The sequence below is a fragment of the Borostomias antarcticus genome (genome assembly GCF_949987555.1).
Source record: "Borostomias antarcticus genome assembly, chromosome: 25".
NCBI lineage: Eukaryota > Metazoa > Chordata > Actinopteri > Stomiiformes > Stomiidae > Borostomias > Borostomias antarcticus.
The window spans coordinates 9779546-9791776 of record NC_140258.1 but is presented as its reverse complement, the minus strand read 5'-3'; the positions used below and the strand labels follow the sequence as shown (position 1 = coordinate 9791776).

General features: G+C 42.1%; 1 protein-coding gene across 1 annotated transcript; it reads left to right on the top strand.

Annotated features, from left to right (window-relative positions):
* Nucleotides 1-9159: 9159 nt before the first annotated feature.
* chchd1 (coiled-coil-helix-coiled-coil-helix domain containing 1) lies at nt 9160-11164 on the top strand. The gene is made up of 3 exons (XM_084458552.1): nt 9160-9443; nt 9685-9803; nt 10584-11164. Exons 1-3 carry the CDS (start codon nt 9305-9307, stop codon nt 10695-10697), a joined length of 372 nt encoding a protein of 123 aa, XP_084314678.1. The 5' UTR covers nt 9160-9304; the 3' UTR covers nt 10698-11164.
* Nucleotides 11165-12231: the final 1067 nt, after the last annotated feature.

Sequence of the window (12231 nt, the reverse complement as noted above, 5' to 3'; positions counted from 1 at the left end):
TGCGTGTGGACATTTAGCATATTTGGACTATGGACATGGCGTGCAGACCTATATATTTTAGACAATTAATATTGATTATATGGACATATGGGCATTTTCATTCTATGTGGGGATATGACTGCAATGGTGGGGTTATATGGACTGCCTGCACTAGACACACCTTCAAACCAAGCTGCAGTTCCTGCTGCACTATTAACCTAACCTAAGTTGTATTGGGGATGCCGGCCAAACCAGAATTCCATGAGTGAACCCATACACTAACTAGTGGGTGACCATATTAGTCTGTGTTCCTGTGTCTCCACCAGTCTCCCTATGGAACCAGTCTCCCTGGCAAGCCACGTAGCCCTCGTTCTCTACCAAACTCGCCGCGCACCAGTATGCAGCACAAAGAACGTGCCCATAGTGCCCCCACAAAGGGGACGTCGACGCATGCGCTGGAGTCAGACCGGAGCCTGTGATCCGAGTGTGAGTGTGCAGAGTCTGAACGGACAATTGGGTGAGATCCCACCAGACAATTGAGTAGGCACATTGCTTTTTTTTTGTGCGTGGCTGGCCAGCCGCGCAGCTAGTATAGCATTTTTCAGGTTATCACTCCCTCCCTCCCAGGTTATCACTCCCTCCCTCCCAGGTTATGACTTCCTCCCTCCCAGGTTATCACTCCCTCCCTCCCAGGTTATGACTTCCTCCCTCCCAGGTTATCACTCCCTCCCTCCCAGGTTATGACTTCCTCCCTCCCAGGTTATCACTCCCTCCCTCCCAGGTTATCACTCCCTCCCTCCCAGGTTATGACTCCCTCCCTCCCTACTCCAGACAGTGTTGGCCTGCATCTATCTCTCTGTTGGCACCACAAGAGGCAGTAGTTCCAGCACACCAAAATCAAGGACACCAAAATCAACCTGCCAATCTCCACTGCACAAGTAGAGTAGTGGTCAGAGCATTGGACTCCTGGGAGACCAGGGTTCAAGACCCGGTGGGGATGACTTTATGAGACTATACCACAAACCTCCACATGTTCATCCTTTCACTCCAACCTTTACCCCTTGCCTTATAGGTCAGATCCTATCCCAACCCCAACCCTTATTCTAACCCCAACCCTTATTCTCACCCCAACCCACACTAGGGACTGGAAGAAGGACACCAAAACCAACCCACTGATCTCCACTGCACAAGTAGAGTAGTGGTCAGAGCATTGGACCCCCACCTGGGAGACCGGGGTTCAATACCCGGTGAGGATGACTTTATGGGACTGTACCCCAAACCTCCACATGTTCATCCTTTCACTCCAACCTTTTTATCCCTTACTGTACCTAAATTCCACAAGTAGAGCAGTGGTCAGAACATTGGACTCCCACGCGGGACATTCTCAGAGATTACTGTCTATGCTGAGAGAAACGTTTTATAGTACCAGTCCCACCCCCAGGCCCAGTATAGTTTCTCACCCAAATTTGGTTTAGATACCCCCCCCCCCTCCCCCATTCGTATTGATTTGGTAATTGTTTATTTCCATTCTTTTATTGGTTTGTAAAGCAAGACATCATCTTCAGACGCCACAAAGAATTGTGTATTGTTTCTAGACATGCTTTTCGTTCTCTTGTGAACTCCAATTAAAATAGTCAGAGTGATGTCTGTATTCAACAATTGCCTACAAGAAGATAACAAGTAGGCTAGCCAGCAGTTTATTTGAGTGACTAATACTTCAGACATCATAGATTGCATTTACATTGCTTTGATGAGACAGTTTGATGGACTCAATGAGCTATTTCTGTCAATGATTTCAGGTATGTGAGGCAGGATATACAGTAGGTTGTTTTGTATTTGCCATTTTTATTAGTGTGCTGCATTGTTATTTCTGTTCATGTTAGATCTCTATCTCTCCTTTATGTATTCTTTATAGGCTACTTTCTGTTGTAAGTCAGTCATGCCTGATCTGATGAGAGGTTGCATTGACATTGCTTTGATGAGACAGTTTGTGACATGGACTCAAGGAGCCATTTCTGTCAATGATTTCAGATCAAGAATTCGATAATAAAAGTAAGTACATCTCAGTAGGCCCTACTGGCACCTTGAAGGCCATGATGACGTTGATCCCAAGATGGACCCAGACCTGAACTGTATTAACAACATCCACCACCAGATGGCACCACAGACCTCCATAGTAAAATAGAATATCCATACATAGTAATACCCTGCTGTATAGTTATATCATACTAGAAAATAACATTTCAATTTGGCATGCTATGGAGTGTAACAATATTCCGTAAACTATGACACATTTTATTTCAGTTCCATTTGTTAGTATCATATTATGTAAAACATCTAAAAGGTAGTTTGTGTTCTTCTGTTCTGTTATCGGACTCAGAGTTGACCTGTGAAGCAGAATGACAGAGAAGTGCACTGTGACTACTCATTTTAGATAGACATGTTATAATTGGGACAATGTAACTGCTCTAACACACACATACACACACCGTGCCATATCAGTGTCTGTATGCATTATGCATGAAGGGAATGCAAAAGTTACAATACATTGAAAATAAAGGGTAACACTTTATATTAAGGTCCTTGTAATCAGCATTAGCAAATCAAAAACAAACATGGCGACTTTTCAAGTAATTTATTACGAATCATACAGCTTTTTGACAGCATATGTACAGTACAATGGTCGGAGACACAGAACACACACACACACACACACACACATGCTGAAGTTGTCGCCGATTAAATTTGTCCTCTGCATTTTTCCCATCCAAGTTGTCCTCTAGGGGCAGTCAGGAGCATTGGGCAGCCTCATCAGTGGCGCCCGGGGACCACAATTCTTGGTCAGGGACAGGACTGAAAGCATCTGTTCTTCGGTATGTTTTTCATATTGGGTTCTTGGGAGGAACCCTTGCGAACACGGGGAGAACATGCAAACTCCGCACAGAAGTGCCCATTTTATAATCTATTATTTATTTATTTAAAATCTAGCATTACGATAATGTTATTTATAATGTTATTATTAACACTTATACATGTCTTATTAACACATATTAATTCATTTATTTTTTTACACTCCATTATAGTGCTAATATAGGGCCCTAATATAGTGTTACCAAATAAAAAATAGTATAAATATACTGTATGTATATTCTGTTTTATTCCTAACCAGAGCGCATACTAAGGCAAGATGTAAAGCAAAGAAGAGGAGGGATTTCTCATCATGTGAAGAATCTCCTCATCCGCTTCTCTGGCCTCCCCAAAGAGGTCTCATACCTATATCACATCGATGATTTATGCATTTGGTTGCTATGGCTTAAAGCCAAGTGGCCACACAGCAGTTAGATGACCTGATAAGCAATGTAACACAAACTTTCTGAGCTCTGAGGAGAGGGTACTTTAAGTGCCGGTAGCCCCTGAGACAACCAGTAACTCAATTACAGAGCAGACAATCTAATTGTAGTCACATTTTTAGATAACTCCATTTCACAAATGGAGCCGGTTCAGATCGGTCTTTGTGGTATGGTATTGGAGGGTAGCCTACGGCTCCAAAGCACTCTCAAGTTTATCAGCTCGTATGACATGGTAGCTGATTGGTATTCCAGCAGTTACCTCGTGCCACAGACTATAATTGGGACATTATTCACACTAATGCACCAGAGCATAAGAATAACTTAGCAATTCAGCTTAAATGACGTCAAGCTAAGCAAGGAAAAATCCCCTTATCGGATGCCAGTCTGAAAACTGTGAGACGCATTCCGGCTAGGCTGGCATTCCTTCTGGCCATGTCGACCTGGTTCTTCTTAAATGGGTCAAGGGAGAGGGGGGGAAAAAACCTGTTCATACATGTGAATGATAGTGAATGTATTCCCCAGCTATACTTCTGGTGTTGGTGAGTGATGGTGCAATGCTGTCATTCAACACTCAGCTTCACTCCCATTGAAAGCAGCCCTGAGATGGAGTCTCTGAGGAGAAAGGTAATTTCTGTGTGCAGTGTTGTTGTCTTCCCCAGACAGCCCTCATTAGCTAATGGCCGTGTCCAGAGCTAATCAATTCAGTCTGCCAGACATCCCTCTCACAACCTAGACAGCCTGCACAGTCACTGTCAACTCTTTCTTTCTCCTCTACCCCCCCTTTATTTTTCCTTCCTTTCTTCATTTATCTCATCTCTGTTCATTTCATTTCATGCACACACAGTCGGTTTTATTTCGTCTGCCTTCTACCCTCAGTAGTGTCATTGTGGATGTGTTCATGTGTTTCCCTTTAGATGACCCCTCTTGGGGCTTTAACGTCATGACAAAATTTGATTTACAGTCCTACGTAAATAAAGAAAATATATGTTATGTGAAAATAACCATCCATGGAATATTGTGAAGGACACTGCCAGAGGAGCTGCACAGAGACACAGAATCACACAAAGGATTTCTAGAAGCTTCTCTCTGTTATTTCAAAATCCTTTAAAAAAAAAAAAAAAAACCTTTCAAGTTTCATTAACTATGGGCTCTGTTGTCTTTGGGTGGGGTTCTTCCTGGTTCTCTCTCTCTCTAACCCCCACCCCCCCTCTCGCTGGCAGCTGGGGGCTGTGAACCAGCACCCCACCCCCCTCCCTCGCCAGCTGAGATCACCCCCGGACCCTGTGCTCTCATTAAGTATTCAATAGCACCAAAACACAGGAAGCCCTCCTCACCCCCAGGAGGGTGATGGAGATTATTAAAATTATAGAGACCTGCATAATATTATTTTATTTAAGTCTCTTAACCAGAGGGTCTGAGCGAACAAAAGGAGACATCATCATAATGAGAGACAGGTGGGCAGTTGGATTTGGACACACTTATACATACATACTGAACACACACATACACACACACTTTTTCATTGTTGTACAGAGAACAGTTTTTGACATACAGATAAAAGATCTCTCTTCCCCATCTCATTCTAATACCACAACTGTTTTATGCCCTGCCAGACCCAGTTTAACTGATCACTCAAAGATCTGACATTCATTGATGATTGAAGCCTACTTCCTCAGAGCAATGCTGTTCCATTCATTTCCCAGTCACTGAGCCAAACACCTCAAAGCCTACGACATCTGAACACACTACACTCTCAGATTCCAACACTGATATGGCTGACCACAACAAATTTCACCCAGATAGCTACTGTACCTTTCCTTCTGAAAGAACACTGCTGTATACATCTTCACATCTACAGTAGTTGCTTATGTTGGAGGTCCTGGATTGCTTAGGTTGCTTATGGAGAGGTTGATGGAGAGGTTGGAAAAATAGTTTTGAGATAAATTCAACATTGGATTTGCTTTAACCTGTCTGTGGCCTTCACTAATGATAACTAAATCCCTGAAACTACATGGCCTCTGCTGTTGCGTGCTTAAACTCCACTCCTCAAAGCCCCCAAACATAGCTTGAAATCATTTCATCTTGGAAGCCTTCATCTAACTACCATGATCAGCTTTATCCTCTTTCCAACCTCTTTGCTTTGATCCTATTGCCACCATCACCACTTTAATTTTCTGTTATGAGAGTAGGACACACACACACACACACACACACATGCTTTTGCATGTAAGATCAAGTAGTAGGCACATTTCTTATAGTAATCTTTTCACCTTCTACATGTGCTGGTCTAACACATCACAGTGCAAATACATGTTCAAATGAGAACACTGTTGGATACACTCTCTGGACGGACACATGAGGGCAATTTGGACGCACAAAGAAAACAACAATTAACTGCAGCTATATTTAAACATCAACAGCTCTGTTTCTTCAGCCCCAGACTATATCTGCTGGGTGTAGATAAAGAGCTGGGATCATCAGATTAGTGGTCAACATGCCACTGGGTTCAGTCAAGCGCATAGGGAGGCTGCCTCACTTTCCTGAGGCCTCACTGTGTCTGACTGACACGCGCACACACACACACACACACACACACAAAATCACTTTTTTGATTGGTTACTTTCTCTCTCTCTCTCTCTCTCTCTCTCTCTCTCTCACTCCCCCACACACACACAACATTATCAAGTATTTAAGCATGTACAATCATTTGTATTGCCTTTGCATTGTAACTACAGTATAGCTCTAACTCTTCTGTAGGTTTAATGTCATCTGTGGAATAACTAACCTGGAATAACTATTTAATCTCTGCTGTGATTTGAAGTATCGTGTTGATACCTCTGTTGCTGTGTATCATGGACATCAGAATCTTTAGTCAGGGGGCACTTTTTTTTTTTTTTTTAATCTGTAGTTAAGGTGTAAACTAGGAAAGCCATTTCACATTCTTTGAACTCTTAGAGTTTGTTCTATGATGGGTAGTCAGACAGTTAAATCCTCTGTATTTCGTTAGGCCTTTGTCCAACGGGCGCTCAACGCATCACTCTGACGCACTGAGGAGGTGAGGGGCAGGGCTGACCCCGGCAGCACACCCAGTCATGCCTCTTCCCTGAGAGGACAGCGGTAAATATACCGAGCCACCGAGTGTTTTACTGTGATTCAGGCACTGCTGAGCGCAAAGCCAAACAAGATGAGTGAGGTCAAAGGTCAGGCTACAGCTGTAGAGGCAGAAACGCAAACACAGGGGCTAACCCCAGGACAGAGAGGGCATTCCTGAAACTCACTGCTTAGTTGACCCTCCACAAAACGTTTCCCAACGGTAAACATAGGCCAAAGATAGCAAAACACAGATATTTTCCCTATTTTCACATCTTGTGATGATTTTGACCCACAAGTTCAGTGTTTAATGCGATAGTGCAAGTGGACAGAAGGTGAAGACTATGGGGTTTCCAGTTGACCAATTTACCGGTCACCAGTGTTGACGTATGTTCTATGAGTGAGCATGTTTCCATGCTGACAGTGTGTTAATTGACAGTTCTGATCTGTTCTGCCTCAGTTGCGCAGCAGAGGGGGTCAGGGTTGTGGTTAGTGGACATTGACAACATGGTGAAAGGCAGTCTCTTTCAGAGCCTGACAGCAATGATGGAAGCTTAAAGGGGTACTTCACCTATTAACATTAAGCCTTGTATCATTCCCAAATGTGCAGTATTTTACAATAAATGTGGTTTTCCTTCCCTCAGTGTTTCCTGAGGCTATTTTTCTCACTTTCAAAACAACAAAAAACTCTATGTTCATCAACATCTTGATTTTATCATGTTTTCTGTTCTTGTGTTTTTTGTGTATATTTTTCAGGTTCCTATTCCGTGTTGAGATACAACAAAATATTATATTTTGGTGTCCAAATCTTTCCTTTTTCTTTTTCTGTGGTAGAGACAGTTTGCTGGAACTGGCAGACTCTCAATGTGAGCTTTTTATATGACACCAGACACATGAAACAATATCCTCAGGTTATCTATCAATGTATACTTTTAATTAAAAAATAAGCTTAGCAAATGGCAACAGTGCAATTAAGCGTGTTTGTGAACAGACAAAAGATAGAAGGGTAAACTGCTTCATCAATAACTCTTAAAGAATGCTCAAACAGAATGTGTCAAGAGTGATTTATGATTGCAATCCTCACAAAAAGACCTCACAAAAGTTTTTGAATGTCTTTCTTGTGTGTGTGTGTGTGTGTGTGTGTGTGTGTGTGTGTGTGTGTGTGTGTGTGTGTGTGTGTGCGTGCATGTGTGTGCATGCGTGTGTGTGTGTGTGCGCCATTTTGCACCACTCAGTCAAGCAGGAAGGTTCAGGGTTCAGCCAGGGCCACTAGCCCCCATGGTATTGTCCATGGCAACTGTTTTTTGCTGACTCATTAATAATCAATATTCTCTGTATTCTCTGGCAAATCACAAAGACTTTTTTACCTTTGTTGAATGTACTTCTAAGTATAGAGCTACCATAGGGCGGGATGATGCTCTACTACCTTTGTATACAAAACATAAAAAGTATCTCAAGGTTAATTGAAGGTTTATTGGGTACTACCACCACATCTTTTAAATGTGTAAGTTTCTGAAAAGCTGCTGATCAACTGTTGCTAACAGTGTACTAAGCTGTTTCACCAGCTGGTGTAAGAGAACTCTTCTGCACATTTCCTCCAAGTATAAACGTGCAGAGACAGAGAGAATGCCAGACAGATATGTTTCAAGACAAGGCAGTGATTCAGTGGAATGTGCCAGTATGTTTAGCTCCGAGCCCATCGGCTGAAATATTACCCACTGAAACTCGAGAAGTAGGAAGGAAAGAAAGTGTTACTAAACACGCAAATTAGGTAGTATATTATTCAAATAAGTGAGTACTTATAGAGCCTGGACATGTTTGGGGTTGTTCCCTAAGGGTCCAGCATGCCACTCCAAGCAACCTCAATGGGAGGAAGGCATGCAATACACATTACACATCATTTTGTATTTGGCCTTTGCTTCCTGCACTACTATATATATATTATATTTTTTTTTTTTTTTGCACTGTCTCTACATTGTAATTTGCACTATCCTGACTTTGTCCTGTCTTATCCTTGCATCCTGTCTATTGTTGTCTATTCATTAGTGCCATGCACCAACAGTCCAGAACAAATTCATAGTATGTGTAAAAACCTACCTGGAAAAAAATACATCTGATTCTGATTGCATACACACACGCACGCACACACACACACACACACGCACACACACACAGGTTGGTAGAGAGCAGGTAGAGGTAGGGGAGATACAGTGTGAGAGAAGGACAGTATACCTTAATCACTGCTACATTTGAGTATGGGACAGAGTAAAGACAAAACATTGATACATTGATATTTGTATCATTATATTAATGCCATTAGAACAGCCCATCACTATAACCAAACTCTTTAGTATAGGCTACAGTGCAATATTATGTCCCTCAAGTTAACCCCACATATATCAACACTGGCATTGCAATCCTGACACAACGTGCTGGAGAGGTCGGCCAATGTTCAGACTTGCCCTAAATGCTAACAAAATATCGTGCTGTCATGAAGAGTGGGCTTATGTTACGCCATTTTTTCCACTGGAAACTCCATCTGATCTTGAACAAAATGTACAAATATTTTGTCATATTTTTTTCCGATCAAAATAAGGACCCTACAGTAATTTCAGAATCCAATCTTTAGGATAGACTACAGTTAAAGATGAAAACTACATACTATTTACGTTAGGTGTCGCAAATATATAGACGTAGTGACAGCTCCGTGGTTTTACGGTTAAACATGGCGCTCCACGTTTGCCGCTGATGAGTGAATGCTGTAACCGTTTATATCATGTTTACTAGTTTATGCGTATTCTCTTTGTCTTGCTTTTGTTCAGATTGGAAATAGCTGTGGTTCATCACACTTTCGCTGATCATTCGTGGATATCTAGGGCGTATAAATGGCTATGCAAGGTGGAACAGCGTTTCAGCAGAAGGTCAGTCGCATGTTGAGCAGGCAGCATCAGAAGCCCGTGCTGAAACCCAACAAGCCGCTTGTCCTGAAAGATGAGGTCGGTAATCGGAAAATAAAAAAAGGAGGTAAGTCAAGTGAATAAGTTAACACACTTAACTCTTTCTGCGTAGGCTTAACCTAGAGCGTGCATGGGTTGACACTAAATATATATAAATATATATATATATAACTAAATATAGTCTAATAGCATAACACACCGACACCACAGTAACGTTAGACCTACTTCAGTGCCAGTCCCAGAATCATAATCACAATCACTTTTATGATAAGAGAAATTAACTCTGATTTACCATCGTTCTCCCACAGAGGCCTCCTGCCTCACTGAGATGTCCGTGATGGTGGCCTGCTGGAAACAGAACAACTTTGTCGACGCCCTCTGCTCAAATGAAATGCAATCTTTCTACAAGTGTGTGGAGAAAGCCAAGGTATGGTCCCGTAACATCGTCCCTCAGGCTTATTCCTTATTCCTAGACCTCTGTTTGTATCTTGTTCAGCACTGTTATGTCCTTAATTAAACATGTTTTGGGAGGAGACAAGGAAAAGGTAATGACACAGCCTGTGTAACATCATTTTCCTGTCCTTTACTGGCTAGTCATAACACAAACCCGTCCTTAGCATGTCAGTTTCCTGTCAGAGTCTTCCCTCCTGTTATGCTTTGCTTTTCCGCATTTCCACTGTTTTGGCTACTGCATCCGTTGAGGTCATAGCAATTTTGAACTAGTTTTTTTTAATTCACAGCTTGAATTGCCCTAGCTACCTACACTCTGAATGCAAAGCATGCTGGAACCCTTTCTAACAGTAGAAGAACCCTCTGAAAAAAGGTTCCAAATAGAAGCGTTTACAGCTCTATAAGGTGCTATCTGGAACCCTAAATAGTTCTTTCTGAAGTGAAAATGGTTGTATTGAACCTTATAGACCTGGAAAGGGTTCTACATTATATGGAACCTTTTTTCAAAGGACCCTTCATCCTTTTGTTTTTAGACTGTATAATGTGCTAACACGATATTGGATTTCATGAATCATCCATCTTTTTCTGTATGGTTCAGCAGAAGGCTACCAGGTTACCAGGAACATTGTGTCTTTACACGTGACAGTAAATAGGCAGTACCGTTTGTTAATTTTCTCTAAAATCTTAATGAATGGTCATAGAATGTATTTTTACTAACTCTTACTAACTGTTTCTTTCAAAATGTTTCCCCTCATAGGTTGCAAGGAAAGCAACGTCTGAACAACAGGCCATTGGCCAGGGAGGACGCCTTCACCCCAAACAAGCCACAACCCTGCTGAAGAGACACCCCAACTTAAACACAGAAATCTAAGACCAGCCCGAACACATAGACTTGAGGGACAGAGACTGTGTAAGAGACAGCGGGCAGGGTGCTATTGGTACATGGCTCCCTTGGGGTCAACCAAGGTCTGGGTCTTAAGCCTGTGATATACTTGTTGTTTTAGCAACGCGTCCACATAGTGACGCGCGTATTTTGCTGCTCGTTAATTTCTGCACAGTCAACCACAAACGACACTCCAAAGGAATGCAGAAAACGTGCGGTAGACGCGTACGCGTGGTTAAAAGCAGGTATACCGTGGGCTTTACAGTGAAGCAAGGCCTCGTAGATCCACATGCAATCACTCAGAGAAACATTGGCGATGCCAACCAAGATTCATCAAGTGGGCAAATTAAGTGGATGTACTGGGCTGCAGATGCACTTCCTGTAATTGCTTCTTTTAATTGAGTAGCCTACTTTTTAGGTCATCAAATAAAACAGTACCTATAAAAGGAAGTTAGTCCCAGTCACAGGGGGGGGGGGGGGCAACCCAAATGTTGCTTCTCTGTCTACAGTAGCTTCATTATTTGAAAAGCCATTTTTATTACATTCTCTAGGGTTATTGTATTATGGCCATTCATGGCATTCTGTCCTATGTTCTCTAAAACTTTGAGAAGTCTTGTTTTCATAACTTGTTTGTTATGGTTTGAAATATAGTGAGAACTCATCCTTGTGTCCTGAATTGACTCCCCTAACATTATCTGATGTGGTCACTAATGGCATCAACATACAGTATCCGGTTTAATAACGTAATTGAATTGGGTTTCTTTTATTTCATGCAGTCTTTCTGGGAGGTATGAGTGGAAGATTACCTTTCGGTGTTTTCATTGTACTGCATAGATAGTTTTGGAAACAGATATGATAACTGCTCCACACTCTTAGTCAATAGAGATAGGATTAGGCCAACATGTCAGGAAGTATGGTCATTAAGGTCTTGGAAATTAGATGACTGATGTACTAATATAATAGCCTACCCTAATGGGAGGAGCCCAACTTTTACTGGGATGTCATCCCCTGTCTGTGTGGTATGTGTCAGTTTAGAGTCAGCTGGTGGTATGAAATCATGAGGATGTTAAGAGTTGATGCACTACTTTTGTTTGGTCTACTGCTGAGGAAACTATGTGGTATTTTAGAGCCTAGTAGTATGCTGCCTGCCCCACTTTAGCACAGAGACAAACATGCCACCCTGCCCTCTCAGCCCACCATTTCCGCACCCTTATCATCACTTCCTCTGAAACGTCTGGACTGGAAAAGAAAACGCTGTTCCTAGAGCCTACATTAAGACTACATTTTGACCTATAAATCTCCACGAAAAATAATTAGCCTACTTGTAAGTTATTAAACTGGGTGGGTTGAAATTTAATTTAATTGTTTACCTAAATATGGAATATAATAATATATGATCATGCAATGGAAAGAGAAATAGGCTTCCAGAGATCATTCTATACCGGGTACATTACTGCACAATGCTCTGGTGTGAAAGTATGCCCACACACAGTAGGTCACAGTAGGTCACGACAGCTGACCC